Source organism: Catharus ustulatus, chromosome 2, assembly GCF_009819885.2.
Source record: "Catharus ustulatus isolate bCatUst1 chromosome 2, bCatUst1.pri.v2, whole genome shotgun sequence".
NCBI lineage: Eukaryota > Metazoa > Chordata > Aves > Passeriformes > Turdidae > Catharus > Catharus ustulatus.
The window spans coordinates 46,054,824-46,079,359 of record NC_046222.1 but is presented as its reverse complement, the minus strand read 5'-3'; the positions used below and the strand labels follow the sequence as shown (position 1 = coordinate 46,079,359).

General features: G+C 42.0%; 2 protein-coding genes across 9 annotated transcripts in view; one reads left to right on the top strand and one right to left on the bottom strand.

Moving 5' to 3' along the window:
* ELMOD1 (ELMO domain containing 1) overlaps positions 1-5,325 on the bottom strand; it is a 41,473-nt gene extending 36,148 nt beyond the window's left edge. For 2 of the 5 annotated variants that reach the window (XM_033053573.2, XM_033053575.2), the window contains exon 1: positions 4,673-4,794. The gene's annotated coding sequence lies outside the window, so the exon portion shown is untranslated. Of the gene's footprint in view, positions 1-4,447; positions 4,469-4,672; positions 4,795-5,217 lie in introns of those variants that run through there. The other 3 variants (XM_033053576.2, XM_033053578.2, XM_033053577.1) reach the window with 3 other exon arrangements.
* Positions 5,326-10,415: 5,090 nt separating this feature from the next.
* The window catches only part of ALKBH8 (alkB homolog 8, tRNA methyltransferase), a 51,482-nt gene continuing 37,361 nt past the window's right edge, over positions 10,416-24,536 (top strand). The window contains exons 1-6 of one of the 4 annotated variants that reach the window (XM_033053570.1): positions 10,416-10,552; positions 19,104-19,239; positions 20,057-20,197; positions 22,033-22,273; positions 23,280-23,411; positions 24,248-24,343. In XM_033053570.1, the coding sequence (XP_032909461.1) occupies positions 20,066-20,197; positions 22,033-22,273; positions 23,280-23,411; positions 24,248-24,343 (601 nt within the window). In that variant the 5' untranslated portion in view covers positions 10,416-10,552; positions 19,104-19,239; positions 20,057-20,065. Of the gene's footprint in view, positions 10,553-15,156; positions 15,215-15,984; positions 16,074-19,005; positions 19,021-19,103; positions 19,240-20,056; positions 20,198-22,032; positions 22,274-23,279; positions 23,412-24,247; positions 24,344-24,536 lie in introns of those variants that run through there. The other 3 variants (XM_033053569.1, XM_033053571.1, XM_033053572.2) reach the window with 3 other exon arrangements.

Here is a 24,536-nt window from a genome sequence, read left to right as displayed (position 1 = left end):
TTTAACACTGACAGCGTGAGGGCCTAGCAAACCCAAAATTAACAAACCCCACATTGATTTTAGTGTTTCAGAGGAACAACCTGTTTGATGGCACACATCCAAGCCAATGTTGATATGGATATAGCTTTGTGAGAGCAGAGTGGGAGAAGGAATAAGAGACTTGCTCTTATAACTGCCTACCAGAAGAGGACTATAGTTTCCATGACCACAGGACAGCTTTGTGCTAAGGGGCCCAATTTTTATCACCTACACATGACTGTGCAAGTATTATCAGCGTAGTAACAAATTGTTATGCCATGGACAAGTCTCAACATCCAAGTCATCCTGGAAGATAATGAAAGGTAGGGATTTAATTCTATTTTTCAAATACATGAATAAGACTACTAAAAGAATAAAGAATAAATAAAAATAATTAGAAAACTTATTTTCATCATTAGTGCAATCTGTAACCAGCCACTGTAACTTGCTCAATTCAGCAAGTGTAATAGTATCAGTTTTGGGGTCCTAGGAAACTTACTGATTCATTTGTGGCAGACACAGGCATGGGCACAGGCACACAATAGGGGCTAAAATGGCAGATGGTATATATATATTAAGGAATAACTGTGAAATTGATAGCCAGGTGTACACAGTCCTAAACAAGCCTTCTTTGCAGAAACTGCCTCTCCTTCTTATGCACCATCAGAAAATATTGGTTCACCATGGCCAACTTAGAAGGATGACAGAGAGCTAGGGAGACAGGACTTTGTGTAACTAATTCTTTTGGGTTTGGTCTTGTCCCTTAATTTACCTGAGCATCCTTCCCTGGAAAAGCAAACTACATATAGTTACATTAGTGTGGAGAACAGACCAACAGACACGTTGCTGCCAAGCACTTGAAATTGAAACTGCATAGGATGGGGAAAGGCAGTTTGTTTTTAAACAAAACACCCTACACAGATGCTGGAGCAGCTCCAACCAGGTCCCTGGGGCTGAATACCAAGTTACAGTTGGTGTGCTCCCAAAACATTTTCACCTACTTACTCTCAGGTGCTCCAAGAATACAGAAAGAAAGGTGAAGAACAAAAGATGGGAGATTTGCTTGAAAAACATTAGTGTAGACATCTATATTTAGACTAAAATGCTTGTGAAGTAATTTCCTATCAGAAAGGAAAGAACTCACAGGTACACAGTTTCCTATAGACACAGTCCTGAGGACCACTACTGCACCTACTTTGCTCCAGCTTATATTGTCAATTGCTTTCAATTCCAGTCTGTGTAGTTCCTATATGCCTCCTGTTCCCCAGGCTCCTTTTGATGTCAGTGTCTGTATCTGTCTGAACTAGAATTAAGTGCTCAGCCTGCAGATCTGCAGAAGGATTAGGATGAGGTAAAAACACCAATGCCAAACTGCTCCATTACACTCAGGTACTGGGAGAGCTAGAAACTATCTTCTTGAAGGGCCTCTCAGCTGTAACAGAAAGCTGAGAAGTGTTTGCTCACATTTTGCAGAAGTGTAGGATACTGTGCTCCAGAACAAACAGACAGAAACACTTGAAGCTGATGAAGTTGGTGTGGAGTTTCTCATTGGTTTTATGCTAAAGTGGATCAGAACTGCTCACTAGACTACAGCTGAGAGATACTTTAAAGAAACTAATATATTTAATGAGAGGCTCAGTAATTGAAGGGGAGCACTCCCAAAGCACAAGTCCTGGAGTAGTTTCAATGGGAGAGTTCAGGTCTCCTGCAACCAGACTGCTCTGAGACCTGAACCACTGCAAGGCAACCGGAGAAGGTCTTTGGAGGATGTGTCAGATACTTAATCCGGATGCAAGCCAAATCACTAGTGTAAACATATCCATAATGTGCCTCAAGGCAAAGACAGACAGGTCCATTTGTCACCAAAATGCTTGCTTTGCCTTGAAAAGGAGTGCTCACGCAGTCCCACGTACCACTAAGGAGTGACTCGGGAAGCTGCTCCCACAGCTTCTGCAGTCATACTTCCCTTTCCTCTGCCTGGCAGGAACAAGCAAAATTTCCACCCCCAGCTCAGGGTTGGCAAATCCTGCAGTACAGCACAGCTCAGCACTCGAGCTCAGTTAGGTGGCTGAGCCTGTATCATGTTAGATGGATGCTGAGGATGCTAAGCCTGAAACACAGCCACAGTCCTGCACAACCACAAACATTCTCCACATCTCTTTACATCAGTCTCATTTCTCATTTTATTTTTCCTTACTTTATCCTTCTTGCCTGTTTGGAATCTCTCACCTGGTTTCCTTCTCAGTATTCCAGTAAGCTCAGCTCTAGAGTTTACTTTTCAGGCCTCCTTCCCACAACTTGTATTCAAAGAGTAACATATTTCATGCTGTTCTTTGCCCTGCACTACGAAGCAAAGGATTTTAAAGGAATGTCAAATGAAATCCAATCAAGAAAGCTGAGCAGATGTTCATAAAAAAAATTAAAATGTAGTCTTATGAGCCAGAGGGTATTAAATCCAACAAGATTTGATCTCCAGGCAACCCAAGCTTGTTCTTCTTGCAATTTTCTGCTAACACTTCAAATGACCCCTTGGGAAAAATAAAGCTTGCCTGGCTCTGTATAGTTATAATGCCCTGACTGTACAACTGAACATAATTTTGTTTAAATTGGTTTATGGCTGATCACAGCTTAACTTTAAAATGCAAGATTATTTAAATACTAGCAGCAGTCTGGAGCCCTACATACACCAGCATTTGTGCAACAGCGTTTTCCCTGCAGCTAGCAGCAAGTCTGTTTGCCCAGGGAAGATGATAGATAACAAAATAATCACTTAATGCAACATAACCCTGAAGTTTACCACTTAGCTTAGCTCAGGGGGCTGCAATTCCCTGTCAAGAGCAACAGGAAGATGTTTGATCTCAGGAAATTCTTGAGTTCACACATGTCAGTGAAGCTAATGTGATGCTGTCCCATGGTTAATAAAGCCCTGTCTCAAAACTTGAGCTGGCTAAGGATTCATAGACACTTTGGTTATGTGCTTAGCCATAGCAGGTTTTTACACTAGCACAACATGTTCTACTGTGTATCAGAAAGCCAATAGGAAAGTTAACAAATGCATTCCGTTGCATGATTTTTCCATTGTTTGCTGCTTTCCCGGAGTCATCTTCTGCCCATTTTCTGTTTAGAGTGATACATACAGCATCGGATGCTGTCACATGATTTCACTCTCGGAAATCATAGGCTTCCTGTCTCCAAGCTTCTATCAGCCTTGATGATAAGTCATTTGCTACAGCAATGTACTTTTGCATTAGTTTTAGTTGAAATATTGCTTAAAATAATACGCAGATTATGAGAACTGAACAAATCAAAGGATATTTCTAGATGTAACTCCACCTGTTCAGTTTGGCAACACAGTGGCCCACATTTTTTAAGACAGTCAAAAAAAAACAGGCTCTCCTAAGAATCAGCAAGTCTCATCTGAAACCACACTTCACTAAATAGATAAAAGTATGCTACACCTACCAAATTACTACATATAATGAAGCTTTTGCTGTTCTCTTCCTGGGGAGATGAGATGTTCTTATCACACTCAACTGATTGAACTATTCATCGATTTTTGAGTACAAAATAACATTCTTTAAAAATGTGCAATGAAACGTTTGGAACAGAAGGCAATCAGTAAGCTTATTGTAGAGTACAGGGATGATGCAGGATTTTAGAGATGCTATTTTTTCTATTCTCTTTCATTGTAGGATAAATTAGAATAATGGGCAGCGGAGGAGGGGGGTGAGGGAGAGCAGAAGCGAAAAGAATGAAAACCTGGATTTACTAAAGTATGCAAGCCACAAAATAAATTTCTTTCATTTTCTAAAATGGCTTCTTTGTTTCAAATGCCTTTGTCACAAAAAACCCAGCTTGCTGTGATCTGACTGTTGAGTTGACTGAATTGGGACAAAGGTGTTGTTCTTCCCTCTCCCCCCACCGCCCCCATTCTGACATACACTTTTTCTACCCTCTTTTAGCCATTTTAAAGGAAATTGTAAGAAAAGCAGAAATGGTGATGACAAAGGGAAACATCAAAGACATCAATCCTGGAATAAACTCGGAGCAAGTATAACTTCAGCCCACAATGACCATGTGGGGGGATGAAGGGGAGGCGGGGAAGAAGAGAGTGCCACGGAAAAAAGAAGTCATCATGCTCGTGTGCACGGGCTGGTGTGAGTGAGGTGCACGGAGGCCGGGGCAGGTGCGGGACGAGGCAGAGGCAGGACGGGGCCGGGCAGAGGCGGGACGGGGCAGGCCAGCGGCCCCGCGCAGGGCGCGCTGCGGGGCAGGGCAGGGCAGGGCAGGGCGCGGAGCCCACTGCGGAGCCGCAGAGCCGTGCGCCTGGCGGCCGCCCAGTGCCGGCCTCCTCCCGGACCATTAGAAAGGATGGGCCCCTTAGAAAAAATACAAATCAAATAAAAAAAAAAAATTCAACTACAAATACCCCCAATGCGCAAACCACTCAGCGCCTCCAAATTTCTTTACGCCGCAAGGTCTTTCCATAAAGCGTCCCGCGTTCAGAGGGGCAAAACTTCTCTCCCACCGCCGGGCGGTGAACGGGGGAGGGAAGCGGTGCAGGGAGCTGCGATGCGATGCCCGGAGCCGCCTCCCGTCGCTAAGCGACCCGCGGGGCCGCCGCCGGGGCCCGCCGCCGCCGCCGCGCACTCACCGCTCCGCACCGCTCCATCCCCGCGGCGCAGCGCAGCCGCCGTGCCGAGCCGTCCTTCCGAGCCGGGAGCGACACGGAGCCGCCGCCGCCGCGATCTGGGTCACCCGGCGCGGCGCCCGACGAAGGTGAGGAGGAGGAGGAGGCGGAGGAAGGCGGGCGGCGGTGCCGCCTACCGGCGAGCGCGGGGGGAGGCTGCGGCGGGGCCCGAACCCGCCCCGCGGGGAGGGAAAGGGGCCGGGGACCGACGGGAGGCGCGGGGCCGCTCCCTGCCACCGGTGCCCGGCCCCGGAGCAGGATGCACCGCTCATCCCTGCGCTTCGAGACCTTCCCCGCACCTCGTTCTTGCCAAAGAAAGGCGATACCTGGCTGCGCTTCAGGGCAGTCCGGCCGCAGTAGTACGGTAAATGTCCTACAGAAAAGCGGGGGACATCTCCAAGGTGTCAAGGTCTCGGCTAGCTGGGGTAGTACTCAGAGAGCCAGTATCCTTCTTCCATATCCCATCCCATCCCATCCCATCCCATCCCATCCCATCCCATCCCACCGACCTGTCAAGCAGTTCAGTGTCCTTTCTCTCCTAGCAGTATATCCTGAAGGCTTTTGATCTTCCAAGTTTAAAGTCAGCTAATCGGGATCATAGGCATGTCGTTCTATTTATACGGCTCTCCCCTCCAGGAGCATAACAGCTGTTTTCAGCAGCATCCACAGAAACATTTAAAGTTGCCCAGCAGTATCTACTGCCAGTAGGCAAATAATCTGTGTTCCACCCATCCTTACTGCTGCATGCATCTGTCCAGATGTTCCTTTGAAGCTGTAAGGAGCCTGTCAGGCCACACCGGCATCTTAATATTGCCCAATAGTCTCATGTTTTCTGAAGTCCTTTGAAAATCCTAATTAACCTATTTTTCTAAGTGCTTTCTATGTGTAATTTGAAAACAGCTTTCTGCATGCCATTTCAGGGCCACAGTTTCATTTCTTCTGAATCTCCTTCTTCAGTAATTTTGATCCCATAATCAACTGTCACATTCAAGAAGTGTGGTGAAAACACTTCGGTCATTGTGATAAACATTTAACGACTAGGAAACACTGTTCATGTCTTAAGGCAAAGCAGACTGGTATTTAATTCTCCCCCTAGCTGGAGCTCTGTAGTCTCTCTTCCACCTGCCGTCAGCATGCCCAATGCACCTGGCTGGCAGGTGCAGTGTCCTGCAGAGCTGATCAAGTGGCAGGGATGGAGGAGGTCCCAGCAGCCTGCACTGCAGCTGTGAGGTCCATCAGCAAATGAGGTCTGACGCTCAATGGAACAACTCAACGCTCGGTATCAGACTACAGCTTTACCACCTCATCTCTTATTTGCATCATGTTTTGCACACTGAAGTAATCTTCCAAGCTTAATTCCATGCATTAATGCAACTAGAAAAGCAGTTCTTTCTCCCACCTCCTGCATTACAACAGTGTTTCTAATTACTCTATCAAAACAACGTGCAGCCCCAGCACATCAGATCCTTGCTCTTAGGTCCTGTGCCTGTCAGAAACCTTTCTAGCACGAGGCCAGAAGATCCACTGCAGCTCTGTAGATGTCTGAATGAAATAAACTCTTAAATCGGGGGAGTTTTCAGGGGCTTCAGGAGCAGAGTTGGGTTATGCTTCCCAAAATAAATCTAGGAACAGAGATTTGTAAGACCATTCATAATTATGCAAGCTGAATCATGAGCATGAAAAGCCAGATCCTTGCTACAGAACTAGCCTTACTTTCCCAGATGACATGCTTTTGTTCACAAATATTAAGGAATTCAAAATGCAAGACAGAAAGTCTTACTGACTTGTTCCCTTACTGTTTTGGCAAATTTAGGGGATCAGACCAATATGCTTGCAGTTTCCAGATGGTCTTCTGCCCATTCTCTGGAATCATACATTAGTAAATAGCAGTACTGTAGTCACACAGCGCCACTTCAGATTTGCCTGAATTTTTTTGAGACCCTTGTTGTCAAATTTCAGTTTGATGCACCCATTCTCAATGTGTTGGTATGGAAGCTACCCAGGTTACTATGACTCCTATGTTCAGCATTGTTGTTTTGTGGAAAGTTGAGGCAACTCAGCATTTCATAAAAAGCTCATTTGTTTATAAGCATAATGTTTTATTATTCTGTACTTTTCTTTTAACTGCATAATTAATTTTAATTGATGGCAAATGAAAGAAACTGTGCATGACAGCAGAAATATAGCCTGTATTTAGAACTGGCAGTGAAACCATATTAGAAAAAAATAGATGTAGGACCCCACTAGTTGAGCAATGTCACACTTTCCCAGTAATAGCTCATATAGCCTGCTGTGTTTAATAAAAACCAGCAAGGTCGCCTGCATGATTAATTTAGCATTGGAAAGAAGGTGACAGAAGCAGCAGAAAAACCAGATAGCAACATACCTTGCTCAGATATTGGTAAAAAAATCAAAAGCTCAAGTCCCTTATTATTTTGGATAGAAGCTCTTGCTGTTATAGAAATTACTGATAAAGACAAAACTGATAACAAGGACATGCTGTGTCCTTGTGAAGAATCTGACTATTTTGACATCACCCAGCACTTTCCTCAGACAATGTGCCACCCAAGCATTAATAAATGCACCATAAGGAGTTATATTTTAGTTAATGGTTTTATAGTATTATTTTGTTTCCTTTTTAACAAGTAACATTTTTCATTTTGGTGGCAGAAATACTTTATCTACACTTGTATTCTCTGACTTAAAATCGACAAGAGAAAGAAGGTATTTCACCTAACAGTACTAGTACTGTTGGAATAACCTTAAAAGTAAGAAAGAATAAAGAAGGAATAGGAAAACCCTCCCTATTTACATAAGGAACTTTCTTACCTCAGTTTCAAAAATTTATAGTTCATCTTGTCAATCCCTCTAGTTGTCACTCGGCATGAGATAGGCTACTATCTCTCCATAAATGACAAGCTTCTCAGGCTGTTCCCAAATTTCCACACTTGCCCTTTTTGAGGGGATTCTTGTCAGCTGGCAATTCTTGGTGCCTGGCTTAGGACAAGCATCAAATGCAGATTGTCCTGTGATGATGAATTATACGGCTCTCACGCACTGATAGTATAGCAACTAGGGCTGTGTGCACACAAGCTTCAGGATAATTTTTTAAAAATCTCCTAGTTATTTTGTTCATTTCCAGTCCCACACTTTCCCTCATTTGTATTTCTTTGACTGAAGATGCCATAAAGTTTAACATGGGAGACACTAACAGAAGCGTGTAGATGATGGTAACGTGAGAGATGAAGTGTGTCAGGCTTACTCATAGAGCCTTTAGCGAGATGACAGCTAAGTGAAGCAGCCAGTATGCTCAGTTTTAGTTTATTTAGTTTGCCCATTTCTTCAAGCAAAGAATTTTGCCAGAAAAGACTGTCTACATATAAGTTAAGAGCATTTAATGTTATAATATTTTATTTTAAATTAATTCTGGTGGATATTTCTACACGGAAAGATTAAAATAAAGTGGTGTAGTCATGAATTTCAAATACTATATGCTAGCTTTTCTCTCTTAATAAAAGTAAACAAACTCGTATATGCTGAGACTGTGTCCTAATCATACCAAGATATGTACCAACCATATTATGTCTATTTGAAAAGGAAGATTTACAAGAGAAAAATTTAAAATCAATTTCAATGAAGGAAATAAAAAACGTGATTTTTTAAAAATCTATTCTTTTCATTCATCTTCTGTCATTAATTAGATCCATACTCTGAATGCATGTGCTACACTTCAGGCAAAGATTACAAAGTGTTTCACCAACAATGATTCATGAAGATTCACAACCCTTGGTGATTTGGGTAAATATTTATGTAAATGTCATACAGATCAGTAAACTGACTCACACAGAAGTGGTGTTTGTAAAAAAAAAAAAAATCACTAAGTTTGGATGCATCTTCTTTTTATTTCTTCTTCTTTTGCCTATTCAGTTTAAAAGCTTACAATTCCTGTTCTCCAGATATGTCAAGTGTGCACACAGATCCAGAGAAGTAATGAAAGTAGATTACAAGAGCAGCAAACAGGGTGACCCATCTGACCATGTTTATGTTTAGAAAATTTTAACTTATGGTTGAACAGCTATTCTTCTTATAAAGAAAGTAAACGTGTTTCATTCATGAGCAACAGCTCGTGAGTTCTCCTGAGATGATGCCTGAAAGGAGATGAAAGAATGGAGTCCCAGTCCAAGGAGTACATTGCAATATTCTGTCCAGTCAGTGGGGGCATCAAGGATCTCACAATGGAAATGTAACATTTAGTTCTCTTATGTAAACAGTACTATGTCTTTAAAAATTAACTTCACAGATTGTGTCAGAACTGCAAGCACTGCATCCTTAAAAATATATTGATTTCTCAAGTAGACAGAACCAGAGCCTGATGTTCCATGATTGGCCTTGTGATATATTTATGCCCTGAAGTTATAACTGTGAGAAACTATGGTTTCCAAGGATATGCAGGAAAGCAGACTGCCTGCCTAGTGTTGATATCAAGGAGGATCCCGGTGCAAGGTCACATTGCTTCCTGAATGCCTACCAAATCCTAATTGCTTGTGATAGAACTGAGTTTTCCCAGGTTACTGTAAGATTTTGACTGTACGCTCAGAAAAGTATAATATAGTTCAAACAATATTTTTTAAAAATTATATTTCCTATTTGTTTAATGTAAAACAGGCATAAAGAGCCAGACGAGAATGTAAAGTACATGCAGACTTTGAAAGGATGTCAATTTTCAGTCTTTGTGTCAGAAAACAAATATTTTATGAAACTCTTTCTAACAACATTGCCTTCAAGGCTAAACTATACCATGTGCTCATGGGTTTAATGATTTAGAAGGAAATCAGTATTTTGTATGGTTATTTCAGTACTCCATACTACTTTTCTAACAGCCCAGAAAGTGTACTAGACTAGTGAAACATTTCACCTAAACTTTGCCTGAACTGCAGAGAAAGAGTCACAGTGGCAGTGAAAGCAACAATCCTGTTCAGCACAGAATTACCATCTTTTCTTTAAAGCTTACATGGTATTGGAAAGAGTTAAAGCCCTAAGTTGCCAAGATAAAATTAAAACTGAGGACAAAAAAATTTCATGCAATGTATGGTTTGCTTAGTATTGGTGCATGTGGGACTTTGAAGGCTGAGGACCATTCACTGACAGGTTTTATTTGAGCAGAAAAAGCTGGCAGGAGCTTCACTGGGAATTTTAAAATTAATTTCATGGATATTCTGCTTTCCAGTAGTTGTGTCTAGGGAATTTACATCTCTTGGAGTCTTCCTTAATGAAATCAAGAAATTATCTTGTTTTTGACATCTGTGTCCACATGTTTCAGGAACCTCTCAAGAGCCGATTCTTTGCAATGGCAGTACATGCAATGAAGTATCTTCAGACTTGTACCATGCACATCATACTTACAGTAATTCCTGTCTTATGCCTGAAAGTTCATAGGAATTTTCTGAAGATTCACCAGAAAATGATCAAAGATTTTCTGTTTATTGGGGCTTACAGACTGTGCTCCCAGTTCAAGTGCAATATTAATGGTCACCCAGTAGTGTAAGCATGCTTTTGCAGTGTGTCTGGTAACAGAAGCTAAAGCTGTACCTCCCTGCCTCTAATAAACAGTCTTGAACTTCATTAGTGCAATCTCATGGCATAGCAGAAGTGTTCAGTTTAACCCCTGTCCAATCCTAAACATTCACTGACTGGTTTGGTTCCATAGACGACAAGATGTGTAGCTGTCCCAGTAGAGAACTGGAATTTCCCTGCTCAGAAAAAGCTGTGTCATCATGCTAAAGAAGCTTGCTCCACAGGAGGATCATACCTGGTAACAGTGGAAGTGAACCTGCCAACAATCAGGTATTTGTGGCAGAAATGCAGTGTTGCCAAGTATTACAATTCTGCAGTGAGATTTATGCTGTTTAGTGTATTTCTTAATGTTCCAGTATACTGAGTCTTGAGATTTCAGGAAAAGTGCAGCTTTTTTTTTTTTGCTTTTTTTTTTTTTTTTTTTTTTTTTTGTTAAAGGAAAGGAGAAAAAAAGTACTCTAAAATCTTGTTTGTGGAAAAAAGCTTGAAAAAGTTTGGAGGTATGAACAGAATGTAGGCTAAAGCTTAGAAATCAGAAAGCATACTGATACTACTTGACATTTTAAGTCTCTTGAGAATACAAGCATTTTGATCATAAGCATTTGAAAAGCCACTGATTTTAACAGGACCCAGACTTCTCATGTCTCCTTCAGTCTTATGCAATTGCTAACAAACTTCTAGAAGCTGGTTTTTTTGGACTGTTTTTCTTTTTTACAAAGAAATATGAAATCTAGCATTGCACAGTACAAATGCAGAATAAAAATGACACACAGCACAGAGGCAGCCTTGCCTTCTTCCTGAAAAATATAAGCCCTTGGCATTGCAGAGGTTTATTATGGAGAGTTTTATTATTGCAAGCAGCAGCAGTTGCACATTTTGAATGTAGGTCAACATGTATTTGTCCAAGTGCTGAACATGAATGCTATCCTAAAACAATTCATCTTGTGTCTCATCCTTTATTAGAGTACTTCTCTACAGGAGCAGTCACGGGTGATTTTGAGCTGGATTTTGTGCTAAGAGGTTTTTTTTTCTTATTTCTGTAACAAACTGCAGGCCTGAAATATATCCTATTTGTCACGATTCTTAAACTGCAGTTTCTTATACCAAGAGATTTGATATAGCAAATCCAATCTTCTTGCGATTCCCTTTTAATTAGGTTTGAAATTAATGGAAATCCAGGTGTGATCACATTAGGCTTAAGCATGGTTTGGCTCGCTTTGCAATAAAAGGCAGTAAGACTGTCTTGCCACCTACAGACCAGTAACCTCTTGTTTGTTGAAGGAAATAGAAGTGTTTACTTGTTATCCTATGAAGTTGATTCCCAGGGACTGACAAATGCCTTGATTCTCCCTGGGAATGTGGCCAAAATAGCTAACAGCATAGCAAATAGTGTAATTTGTTCCTGAGAAAAGTCAGTAAGATTTTATTTTTCACCTATGACTAAACAGGAGCATGATACTCTGCTTTAAAAGACATTTTTCCTCATTATCAATTTAAAAAAAGAGCCAAGATTTTCTGATATAAACCTTCTTTTTTCTTAAGAAAACTTTTAAGACTTAATATCAAACTAGAATATTTTCTGACATTTAAAACCAAAATACTAAAATTATAAAAAAAGGATTTTTAAAATGGAATTGTGAGTTTTCTACTAAAGCACTTTAAATCAGAGATTATATTAACATCAAAGGTAAATGTATTTGAATCTCCACTTCTGTGAACTCTTTTGTGGGTTAGGCAGTGATAATGTTTACAATGGAGATGTATTTTTACTTGTCAATAAGCACTGTGGTATCTGTAGGAGGAGCCTGTACCCATCTTACCTAGCATGGGAGGAGAATGCACAGTGCTTCTGGGCTGAAATCATGAAGAGCATAACAGTTCTGGTTTGAAATAAGCTTGTATTAAACCCCTAATCACCTTTAACTGTTTTCCTTTCAAATGGTGGAAATTTCCTATATGAGAATGCTGTTTATAGAAGAAAAACCTTGATGGATAATGAGAGGAAATGTTATTGCAAGGAACATGAAAAATTCTTGAGCAATGCTAATCATATAGAGATACTTAAAAAAAACCCCCACCTCACAGTGAGTTTGTTCTCTCCCAGAGAACACACATGGACATGCACGTAGACTGGAGAGTGCACAGAATCTGGAATGTGACACCAAAGAGAAACAACCATTGGGCAAGTATTTTCAACTTGTTAGAACAAACTGGTAATGAATTACAAACTGGTATCATTAGGATCATCCTTTCAGTAGCTTTCAGGGTTGGGTGGGTTCCAGGGCTGAGAGCCTCAGAGAATATTTTATTAGAGAGAGCAGCTGTTGATGCAGCCTGGTTGTTCTTTCCCCATTCATTCTGGCTCTCAAGAAGAGCAGATGATGCTAAGGCTCAGTGTTCACAAAGGTTAACAAGCTCTATCTATACTCTTATTTAGGTAGGTAGAAAATATTCATACTTTAAATATAAGAAATCTTAGGCAGAAGATCCGTGCTACCACAACACTTTGCTATCCACTGTGTGGGTCAAGGACAGAGGGTGAATTAATAGCACAGACTGTAGTGGAGGAAAAGACGTGGAATCACCCTTCTGACCAAGTATTTCCTACCTCCCAAATATCACAGGTTGGGGGATATGCCCTGTCAGCCCCACATGCTTAGTGCACTTGCACCTTCTGTACATGGAAGAGCTGAGTCCCTGGCATAGGGCATGGTATACATTCCAAGGGAAAGAGAAAGGATTTTTCTGTTGTTGTTTCTTGGTTGGTTGAATTTTTTGTTGTTCTCTTCTGGGTAAGCACAGCCACAGGCAGATTCCTCAGAACGCACATTGGGGAAAAACTTGAGGAGCTGGCTTCACTCTACAGGTTTATAGGCTCATCAGTCACCTTACATACCACCTGCCTGCGAATCCCATACATCATTGATGCTGAGAAAGATTACATACCAACAGGAGGCTGAGGGAGGAATAATAAAAATCAACTTGGTACTTAAATACAGAGAGAGAAAATAAGCATTAGACTTTAGGTAATAAGATACAGTGAGAAGTAGAATATTTGTAAGGTAAACAAAAAGAAGGCAATCCCAAATTCCAGCATTTTGCATAAAGAAGGGAGAAAGGTTATGTCTAGGGGCATAGTATGAAGCTTAGTTAGCCTGTGAAGAATAAAAATTACGCAAAGTTTAACACACTGTATCTCTGATTCAAGGGACCACTTTCTCCACAGGGAGTCAGTGAGGTGCAGAGATGCTTCCTTTCAGTGAGGCAGGCCTCTCACTAGTGTGGGTTCACTCCACAGCCTTAGGGGGGCTGCTGGCCAGGTCAAGAGTGGTACAGTGAAATATTTACATACAGTCAAAGGCTTGGTCTTCACATGGCCTTGTCTGGACTGGCACAGTTTTATCTTCCTCTGTCCCTTGTGCTGTGGTGGGCCAAAGGTAACGTGATCAGTGCTGGCTGCAATGGTGGCTTGTCCAGGGGATGGTCTCTTCTAGTGAGCGCCTGAACCTGGGGAAAGCTGTGATGCTGTCTTTAACCCATCCTGGCCTGGTAGAAGCTGTCTTTAACTTGCAGTGTGGATGTGGCTCCCCACATGTGGTTTTGGATCCCCTGTGCTGGAGAAGGCTCCAATGAAGGAATGGAGGCAGGTGTGGGGCTGAGGGATGGTGCCCCACTGCATGTAAGGTTAAAGCACTGTACTTGTTCTGTGAGGACTCAGAGGGAAACTCGGTGGATGAAGAGGAGGATGGCAAAATGCTGGCTCTACTTGGAGAAAAGGTGGCATGGGGAGGGCCTGCTGGCAGGTGGAGCTGGGAAGCATGGAGTGAGCAGGAACAGGAGGTGGCACAGCGACATTAAGTGTGTGTCCATGGAAGGTGGTTGTAGGGGGCTGCTCCCCACCTTCCCTTTGCCACTCCGACTGCTGTGATCCATCCGGCATGGATGTCTCTCTCCCCAGGCCATGGCCACATGCTGCGGGAGAACCCTGGCCTGCTCATTGGGAAATCTTGGCACGTAGAACTGGCTGCTGCCAGAGAATCAGAGAACCAGTTAGGTTGGAAAAGACCTTTGGAGATCATCAATTCAACCCAACACCACCATGTCAAATAGGCCACGGCATTAAGCTCCATGCCCAGTCTTTTCCTAAACACCTCCAGGGACAGTGACTCACCTGGGCAGTCTATTCCAAGGTCTAACCACCCTTTCCATGAAGAAATGCCTCCTATTGTCCAACCTGAACCTCCTACAACTCAAGGCTATGTCTTCTTGTCCCTGTCACTTGTGACCTGGGAGAAGAGGCTGATCCCACCTGGCCACCCCCTCCCATCAGGCAGCTGTAGAGTGATGAGGTCCCCCCTGAGCCTCCTTTTCTCCAGGCTGAACACCCCCAGCTCCCTCAGCTGCTCCTCACAGCACTTGTGCCCCAGACCCTTCCCCAGCTCCGTTGCCTTCTCTGGACACGCTCCAGCCCCTCAATGTCTTTCTTGCAGTGAGGGGCCCAGAACTGAGCACAGGATTGGAGCTGTGGCCTCAGCAGTGCCCAGCACAGGGGGAGGTCACTGCCCTGCTCCTGCTGGCCACACCACTGCTGATCCAGGCCAGGATGCCATTGGCCTTCTTGGCCACCTGGGCACACCCTGGATCATGTTCAGCTGCTGTTTGCCAGCACCCCCAGGTCCTTCCTACACACTCTACCCCCAGCCTGTAGCGCTGCCTGGGGTTGCTGTGACCCAAGAGCAGGACCCAGCACTTACTCTTGTTGCACCTCAAAGCTTGGGTTCCCTGGCTTCCCCTGTACTGAAGGGACAGACGATTGCACCCGTCAAACCCCCCCGAGGCCCCAGGGCTCCGCGGGGCGGGGCGGTGCCGTGACGGCGCGGCGGGGGCGGTGCCGGTGCCGGGTGCCCGCCCCGACATGGCCGCTTCCTGCAGGTAACGCGCCCGCCGGGCCGGGCTGCAGCGCCCGGGTCTCGCCCGGCTCTGGCACGGGGCGGGAGCGCGGGGGCGGCGGGAGCGCAGGCGGCCTCTGCCACTGGTTCCTCTCCCCTCCCGTCCCCACCTGTGCCGCCCTGTGCGGCGAGCAGAGCCCCCGGCGGCCTGGCCGCGGCTCCGGCTCCATCTCTGTCCCCGTCAGGACGAGGTGGTGTAAGGCGGAAAAGGCCAAGTCAGTCCCTGCGTGTGCCTCACAGGTTTTATAGCCTCCCCCGTGTGCACTCAGGGCACAGCAGAAGGGACACTGCTGTGAGGGTGCTGAGGCCCTGGAACACCTTGCCCAGGGAGGTTGTGAGTGCCCCAGTCCTGGCAGCGTTCAAGGCTTTGGGAAGCCCGGTCTAGCAGGACGCGCCCCTGCCATGCCACGGGGTGTGGGACTGTCTGGTCTTTAAGGTCTATTGAAACCCTCAGCATCCTGTGATTCTAAGACGCACTCCTGTGGTTATTCCTGTTTGCAGCGAGTGCCCGGAGCCCAGGGGCTTGCGGTGTGTCGGGAGTTTGGTGCTGGCTGTCCCTAGCAGGGGTGGGATGGGACGGCTGCGGGGACGTGCTGGTGCCTGGATGTGCTGGTGCCTTCAGGCTCGGTGCCGGAGCTCCTAAATCTCACCTTCGGGCCTCCTGTTTTTTTTTAATTTTTTTTCCCTCGGATGTCTGTGTGAATACTGTGTCTTTACACGTTTGTTGTGGCGTGTCTGCGGCACAAAACCAAGCCAAAACTGAGTAACAAAGAGCCCGACTTATCCCTGATCGTGGCGCTCCCTCTGCCGACAGCCGCCGCTCAGCTCTGCCCGGCCGCCAGGTACCCGCGTTTTCAGAAGCGGCTTCCACAGCAAATAAGCTTCGTGTACTGCGTTAAAGCTTTACATGAACCTTTGCAGTAACTTCAAGCCAGTTTTGTGACGTGCTATAACCGTAACATTGTAAGGGGAAACCATTTTCAGTGTGTATTTTCAGTAGCTACTTTTAAAAATATTTGTTGTAAAACTAGGTGGTAACAGTAATGAATGCAACAGTGGATTAGCCCTTTTTCTTCTGTAGTCATATTGGCCTTTCTAATGGAGGTGTGAGATCCTAGCAAATGAAGTTTCCTACTTCTATACAGTTGAGTGTGATTCCTTTATTCTGAAATCGGTGCAGATTTGGTTTCTGTGCCTGCTGAATTGAGCCACTGGTAGTGATGCAACAGACAAGACAGAGTTTAGATGCAGTTCAAACAAGGACCAAGAGAATATTGTGCTGTCTCAGCTATGCAGGTAGTACTGTTTAAGATGCCTTCAGGAGCTGGAGGCACCAGAGTGATGCTGGCAAGCATGACGCAGCACATCAGGAAGGTCTTCAGCTTCTTGAGCAGTAAGTGAAAGGCTGAGTGTTGTGGGATAGGTCATCTCTGTCAGTGTTACATGCTATTTAGACAGCTGAATCACACCTCAGCTGACCCTTGTTCAGTTGTTTAGTTCAGAGGTTATGAAAGGATAAAAAGTAGTCTTTCAGCATCAGTTTCTGTGCTGTTAGACAAATACTGTGGCATGACTTCTCTGCTTTTGCCTGGAGAATGTGGGTGTTTGTGAGGATCTAAAGGCCTGATTAAACTCAGAACTGCTTTCCTCAGAGATCAGATGCAGTCATCCAGTATGTGTTGGTGCAGATGTTATGGGAGAGGCCTGACCCTCTCAGATTGAAGTCGTCTGTTCTGCAGGCTGCTTGACAGTGGTCTGACTGGTATGGATGATGTGCACAGCCTCCGTGCTTTCCCATTTGAATCCAATTTGCTTGGTTCCTGTCCTGTATCCCTGCCCTCTTTCTGTAAACTCACCAGGTCAAAGATGTCATTTTCCTGGGAAGTAGTTTGGGACTGCATGACACCCTCTGCAGAGGAGCCTGCACATGTGCAGGCTGTAAAGATGTGGGCCTTTGTTCACCTGTGTGTCAAATAAAGTGGGACAGGCCAAGCCTTTTGGACCCAGTTGTGTAAATGGTGGTACTTAGGGACATAGGGTTTAGTGGTGGATTAACAGTTGAATGCAACCTTACAGGTCTTTTTTTAACCTAAATGATTTTGTGATTCTGGGAAGTCTTATAATTGCACAGCTTGGTCATAGTAGGCTTGCTGAAGGAGCTGCAAATCAACTGAATCTTGGTAAGGGTAATCCCTAAGATGCACTTAGGAGAATTTACTTTAAAAAAAGCTTTTGGTGCTTCTTTTCCTGAGACTTTTATTTTTCCCCTCTCAGTCACCTTGGCTTCTAATTATCTTACACTTTTGGGTATTGGTTTTTTAGTTTTGCTTTTTTTGTGTGTGTCTCTCACTGTCTCACACAGTCTCTCACTGTGTTGTTTTTCTTTTTTTGTTTTTTTTTTGGTTTAAGCAAGTGTGGGATTTTTTTTATCATTATTTAACTAATGAAGGTTAGGAGGACCATTGCTCTCTGTGTGTTTAAGTTGATTAAGTGAAGAATCTTGTTTTGAACTGTTTTGAGGTATTTGTCTTTAGAAGGAAGAATATGGTTTTTGAAGAATGAGCTGTGGCCAGTATGCAAGTGTGCCATCAGGAAGGGAAAATGATAATTTAAGAAGGTACTGAGAGTTTGAGGAAGGGAAGGGAAAAAAAAAGGCAAAAAACCCCATAAAACGGGCAAAAAGCCCTTAATGAGCACTGTTGCTTTAAAGGGAAATGGCAGACAGTTCCTGACAAATCTGTAATAAAACTAATTCTGCAGAGATCAAGATTGATTCTATAACCCATTGATCTTTTCAACCTCTACACTTCATTTCTGAAGTCATGTGAAATAATTATTTTAGTAGTCTTCTCCTTATTCTGCCCTGTTTCAGTTTTGTTACTTGTGAAATTTTTGTCTCATGCATTTTACCTCCATTGCATGTGAGCATGGTTGTGCTTGAATTCTCTCTAAGAGATTCTAGGAAATGTCAAGAGTCTAATGGTAGCAGGATGGATTTTGGTGCTGGGTAATTTTTTAAGTGCTTTTTGGTTTTGGGGTTTTTTTTTTGGGTCAGGCTCAGATATAAATGTGATCTTTATGTAGTCAGATGTGTGAAAACTTGAATAATGTCAGGAAGTCATGGTTCAGTCTGTTAGGGCCTTGCATGTGCTACCTCAAATTTGATAGCAGGCACATGAAACCATATCAAGAGAGACTTGTTGAAGCCCACCATTCCAGTAACTTGCTACGTTTGTTTGAAATTGTTGTTGACAAGAGTTTAAATTCGTTTAAGACCACTGTAAAATTTTGTTTGAGAATGGAAGAGGAATGGTAGGAGGATGTACTAGTAAGTGGAAAGGAAGGGGAAAAGACTGAGTCTTCTTTGGCAGCATTTATCCTGCTTCTTTTTGGAGGATTAGGATTTTTTATTTCCACAGAGTGCTTTTGTCATTCTGATGCTCCTTAAAGATTTTTCTTGTGCAGTGTGGTTAAAAGTTGTGCAGGTTGATGATGGTAATGCTGCAGCAGTCACAAGGGAGTACATACTTACAGCTCCTGTGCAACACTTCAATATTTTATAACAATTTACTAGCCTATCAGTGCTTGTTTAGAAAAAAAATTGCTAAGTCGTTCAATACAAAGTTGCAGCAAATGCGAATATGAGGGTTTTTTTACCTTTACCATTTTTTGTGTACATTGTCATGATGATTGTGTATCAGTTTAGGTATTGGGAAGCAGCTCTGCAGTCATGCAAGCCAGAAAGCATGCAAGTGGATGAGTGACTGTTGGGGCAGTTGACAGAGTTAGGTAATTACATATAGGGGTGATTGACCAAGTTTTGTTTTGTTTTTTTCCTTAAAAATTACTGAAACGAAACCATTTTTTGACAGGAAGAGAAGATGGAAGGATTGTTGTCAGGTTGATGATGATAAAGGAGTGGAATAGGACAGACAGCTGCAGTTGGATTGTCCAGCTATACTTTAGGAGGATTTTTGGCAAAGAAGAGAAGATACCTCTAAAATACAGGTAAGGGGTTATGTTGTAGGGACAGATAAAGTCAAGCTGCATCAGTGTCTGGGAGCTTTGTCATAATCTTAGATCTGAGATCTTGACTCCTCCCTTGGATTTGGAGGAAGTAGAAAAAAGAAAACAATGTAGGCTCAGAGAAATATGGGAAGGTACTGTATGATCTGAATATAACGTTAGACCAAAAGTGGCAAAAAATGCAGCAAAACGTAGAGAATGCCAGTGACCTTCAAGTGCTCACTGGTTGGTAAATGCTCTGTTGCCATGAAATTCAGTAAATATAAATATACATATGTACACAGTTTTCTGTTCTTCTCACAACAGGAATGTGATTTGCATTAAGTTTGGGAAATGCGGTAAATGATGCGTGGAGCATCTTAGTTGCTTGCTCTAGGACATCTAAATATTGCACACATTTTTCTACTCTCCAGAAAAGCAAGTTTGGCCAAATGTCACACTTGGTTGCAATTAGGTAAAAGGAGCCAAACATTTAGTCTCCAACTCAAGCATTTGACTGAGAAACTGAGACAAAATCTCATGGCAGTTCCACACATAGTTTTTTTTCTCATGTTCTGCTCTGGAGAGACTGTAGAGAGAAGGAAATTAGCTGAAATTACTGTATGAAAACAGGAGGGGCAGACAGGTTAAAACCCACAAATGGATGCAGTGATATTGTGAATGTGAATAAAGGAGTGAAGAGGAAGACAAAAATGGGAAAATAAAATCAAGCATCATAGCAATCTTTTAAAGCTTTATTTTTGGGAGAGGTCATTTTCAAGCAGGACACTCACTATGTGTTGTTACTTCTGCTTTTCAGAACATCAGTATGGAAGCTAAAACCAGTGAAGATCATCTGAAAGTCCAGAAAATGAAGAAGAAGGTATTGAGGAAGCAGGTCAGAGCTCAGCATACACTGATGAGACATGAGGGCATAAAGTGCATCTCCCATGCCACACAGGTGACTGGTAGCTGTGATTTTGATGGTAATGTTAAAATGCTGCTTATCTGTGTTCTTTTCTCATGTGTCTTGTGTAAAATGCTGTTCTTAAAAATGCATTTCCCAAGATTGAGAGTTTTCTGTGCCTCTTTGATTTCAAAGCAGAACTGTACTTCAGCAGTTCAGTGTCTATGGAGAGACTTTGATGGCCTTTGGATAAGGTTTCTTTAACCTGAAACAGTAGTTACTTGGGTTGAGAAGGAAGCACTGGTAATGCTGTTGAAGTAGATGAACTTTTCTTCTCTTTTTCTGTGGTTTATTTTCTCAGGCTTTTAACTTTTATACCATTCTATCCTCCATAGTTCTCTGTCAAATGTAATTTGTCTCATCTAAACTCCTCATTAAAAACATGTCTGTCTTGGAAACCTTTTCCATTTTGTTTTTTTCCTCTAAACAAATTAAGGCTGTGGTTCTGTGGGAATTGAGCTGGTTGGCTGACTTGCAGCTGTTTAAATGTGGACAGCTTTTTCTTTCCTTGCAGAAAAGAGACCTAGCAGAAAGCTGCTTAGATTTTTGATTTGTAGTGTTCTGTCACAGTAGAGTTACAGCAGATCAGAGAGTGACCTCACAGATAATGATGTAGCAAAAAGTAACAGGAACTTGCAGACAGAAAGGGAAGTCAGAGTTTCTTATTTCCCTCTCTCATTTATAAAGAAATACAAATGGCTTGAAACATTGTAGAGCAGTATCATTTACCCTATGCTTGTTCATCCTGATCCTGCAAATTCTTCCCATTCAAATATGGAATCATCAGTTAGATCTTTACACATTTTTGCAATAAAATTTGGTTTAATTTTTGCTCGGACACCACATTGACAGATGTTAATGACTCAGCAATCTCGTTGCTTGTAAACTCTTTAGAACAAAGACTGCATTTTTCTAGTGTTGCTTGAAAATGGGTCTGTAATTTGAGACTTGTTCCCCTTGAAACGGTCCCAGGTACCACATTATTGATCTAATCTATCCAAAGAGTAATTTTAGGATGCAGCAAGGTCCTTACTGGTGAAAGAACATTTGAATAAGTGATATAAGAAACAAAATCATAGTGCAAGTGGTAAACTTGTGTCAGGAATATAGAGAATACTTCCAGGCTTTGTGCAATAGTCTCACTATCTCTAAATTACATGATCAGATGCTGCCTGTGCTGGAGCAATTGTGTGGTGGGGTCTTTGTAGATTAAGTGAAAGGAGTGGTTTGAACCACTCCATGTCCTTTACACACATGGATTTCTCCATCAATAACATTCTAGAAAATAGCAGTAATTAATAATGAGATAATCTTTGAAAAATATGATCCATAGTGGACAACCTGATGTAGAGCTTAGAACAGATATTAACAGCGTCTTCACAATAGGCATAATCACAGCAGTGCTTAGTGTATAATTTATTTTTTTAGTGACCCTCCTCTTCAGTTCTAAACCTAATTTTCTTTTTTTTTTTTTAGAGAAGTGAAATGCTGTCATTTGAAATAATTGAACACTTTTCCCAGCTACTTCAGAAACCTCCAAAATTGTGTGCCAGTGCCGCTGTTGGCTTGCACACACATACCACTTCAAAGTGTGCATTAACTGAGGAGGTGTTTCTGATAGAGGTTGCAAGGCTTTCAGCAAAGGTTGCATTAGCCTTGTATAACAAGCTCATGGAAATGTAAATATCTTGTGCAGAATACATAAAAGAGTGCTCATGGGTTTATTTTTTCATTATAGTGCCGTTCTCTTGGTAAAATGTTAGTTTTAAATGAACCAACAATAATCACTAATTCTTTTTTGTTTTGTTTTTTAATTCTCTTTCAATTAGAACCTGGTTATTGCTAATGCTGGTCTTGGTAATGGGATGAGTAGACAGCAACTGCTCAGGATACTGGAAGAATATGGAGCAATGGAAACACTCTTAATGCCACCAAATAAACCATATTCATTTGTGAAATATAGGACAACAGAAGAAGCCAAGAAAGCCTTTAATGCCCTTAATGGGAAGGAAGTAAAACTGGAAGACTGTAGCCAAAACATTGTTCTATATATTAATTTTGTGGAAAAAGGTATGGTTTTTCTGCTCTCCTATAGATCCAGCTTCCTGCACACTGCTCCCCTTTGCTTTTGCTTCTTGGGTTATGAATGTAGGTAAAAGCACACTAGTTTTTCCAAGTAGGTGCAGAGAATGAAAGCTATGATCTGAGATACAGGATACTCTAATTTCAACTCTATTACTTGGAAGAGAAAAAATATTTGAGTAATTTCCTGACCATTCAATACTGCACATGAAGGTTTTGTGATTAAGGACCCTGGGCAATCTCAGGACAGTTCATTGGATTTCTTGTGTGATCCTAGTCTTGCAATCTCTGTCTTAGCTCCAAGAAGAAAAATATACACAATTAAATGTCTTTTTTCCCCCCTTCTCCTCAATATTTTATTTTTGGCTGCTTATCAGCTATTTACTACAAGAGCTGTTGCTCTTTTCTGTGAGCTTTCATAGTGTCAAGCAAAAAGGGTTCCTGGTGCTGGTCTCTACATTCTGCCACCAAATAGGTTTTTTTGACCTCTTAAGATAGCAAACTGAATGTCCCACCATCACTGATGTTTTATGCTCACCTAGGTATTGCTCTGTACTCCTCATTTGTACATTTGATTACAGAGTATTCTGTCCATGGAAGCAATCTGCTGATACGGTAAATCACTAAAATTCTACAAAATTAAAATGAAATTCAGGTAGAACCTTGAAGTGATTGAGAAATTCTGTTTACCATTATTTTTACTGGAAAACCACAAGTGGTTTTGTGTTTGAATAGTGTAAAGTTTGGTTTGTCTTATGCAGTAAAATTTTTAGAAAGTACTTGAATGATGCAGAACTTGACCCTTATCCTGTTTTGTCATGACAGAAAGGGGTCATTCATTCTCCAAATAAGACCACAGTGAGGGCTCCATTGTATTAATAAATATTTCTACAGCTATATTATATTCTCATACAAAGTAATTATATCTCCATAGAGAACACAGGTTTAATTTTCTCTAAAAAGTGACAAAATTCTCTTTTTTCACATACTTCAGTTTCCTTACAAAATGCTGTTCCTACAAGCTTGCCTCCAGGCTTAATGGTAATTGAAAAGATTATTTCTCCAGAGGAAGAAAGGAGGATGTTGGAAAGTATTGACTGGAAAGGAGATGAAGATACTCAGAATGGTGGGTAGAACTATAGAAATCCAGACATTCTATACTTTTACATTGTTTTTTTTTCCCTGCAGTTTCAGGTTACAGGAAGTCTCCATCTTGGTAAATGGATTGTCAGAAATGATTCTGTGTTTGTTCTTAGCATTTTAGAAATTGGGTCTTATACTGCAAGTGAGCAGCTCCTTGGGATGGGTAATTGATATTCTAGAATGGATTTACTTGAATAAGCATCCAGAGACAATTAAAGTCTTTTTTATCTTTCTTGTGCCAAGCACAAGACTATTTGTAATCTGATGTCCAACTGAAGAGCTGTGTCTTCTTTTCTGTAAAAAAAATACTTAGGAGGCATACATTGTGGATGCTTTCATGCTTTCACTTGAGCCTTGTGGAATCAAATCCTTCAGTAAATGAATTCTTGGAAAATACTTCAGAGTTCCCGTGCAAAAGGTTATGTTGACCTTAGCTAATGCGTAACTTGGTGATTAATGAGAATGATGGATCTTGATGTAGCTGTAGGGTATTCATCAGGTGTAAATTTGGAGATTAGGGCAAGAAAAAGATGCATTAAGCATGGCTCAAAAAATTGTATTCTCTGTTTCTTGCATATACAAAAACGCCATCCCTTTGACTCAAAACAGCAGTGAATGTGATGCTTGATGAATTTCAAAAGATAATAAGCAGAAGTGTGTGCATGAAGAACGAGGGTCACATACACTGTTTTAACTGCTAATTAAAGAATGTTTAGGCTTAACAGGGAAGATGGAATAGGGAAACATAATAAATTGCCTGCAATGTTGCATGTAGTCGTATGTAGTCTAATCTTACTTTAAAGTTACATCTTTTTACAGCCCAGAAGACTTTAAAGCATAGAAAAGTAAAGCATTTTGGATATGAGTTTCGCTATGATAACAATAATGTTGATAAAGACAAACCGTTACCTGGAGGTGAGAACTTCCCTATTAAACTTTGCTTATTTTGCACTGTTATTTGAACCATTATGTAAAGCTTTTAAACCTCACTGAGTTATAGCTGTGAGAAGCTGATTAAAGGAGAGCCTTTGCTGTATTTTAAGCACACACAAAAGTGCTTTTGAATTTTGAGATTCATTCCAAATTATTGTTAGTGCTTTAAGCTTGT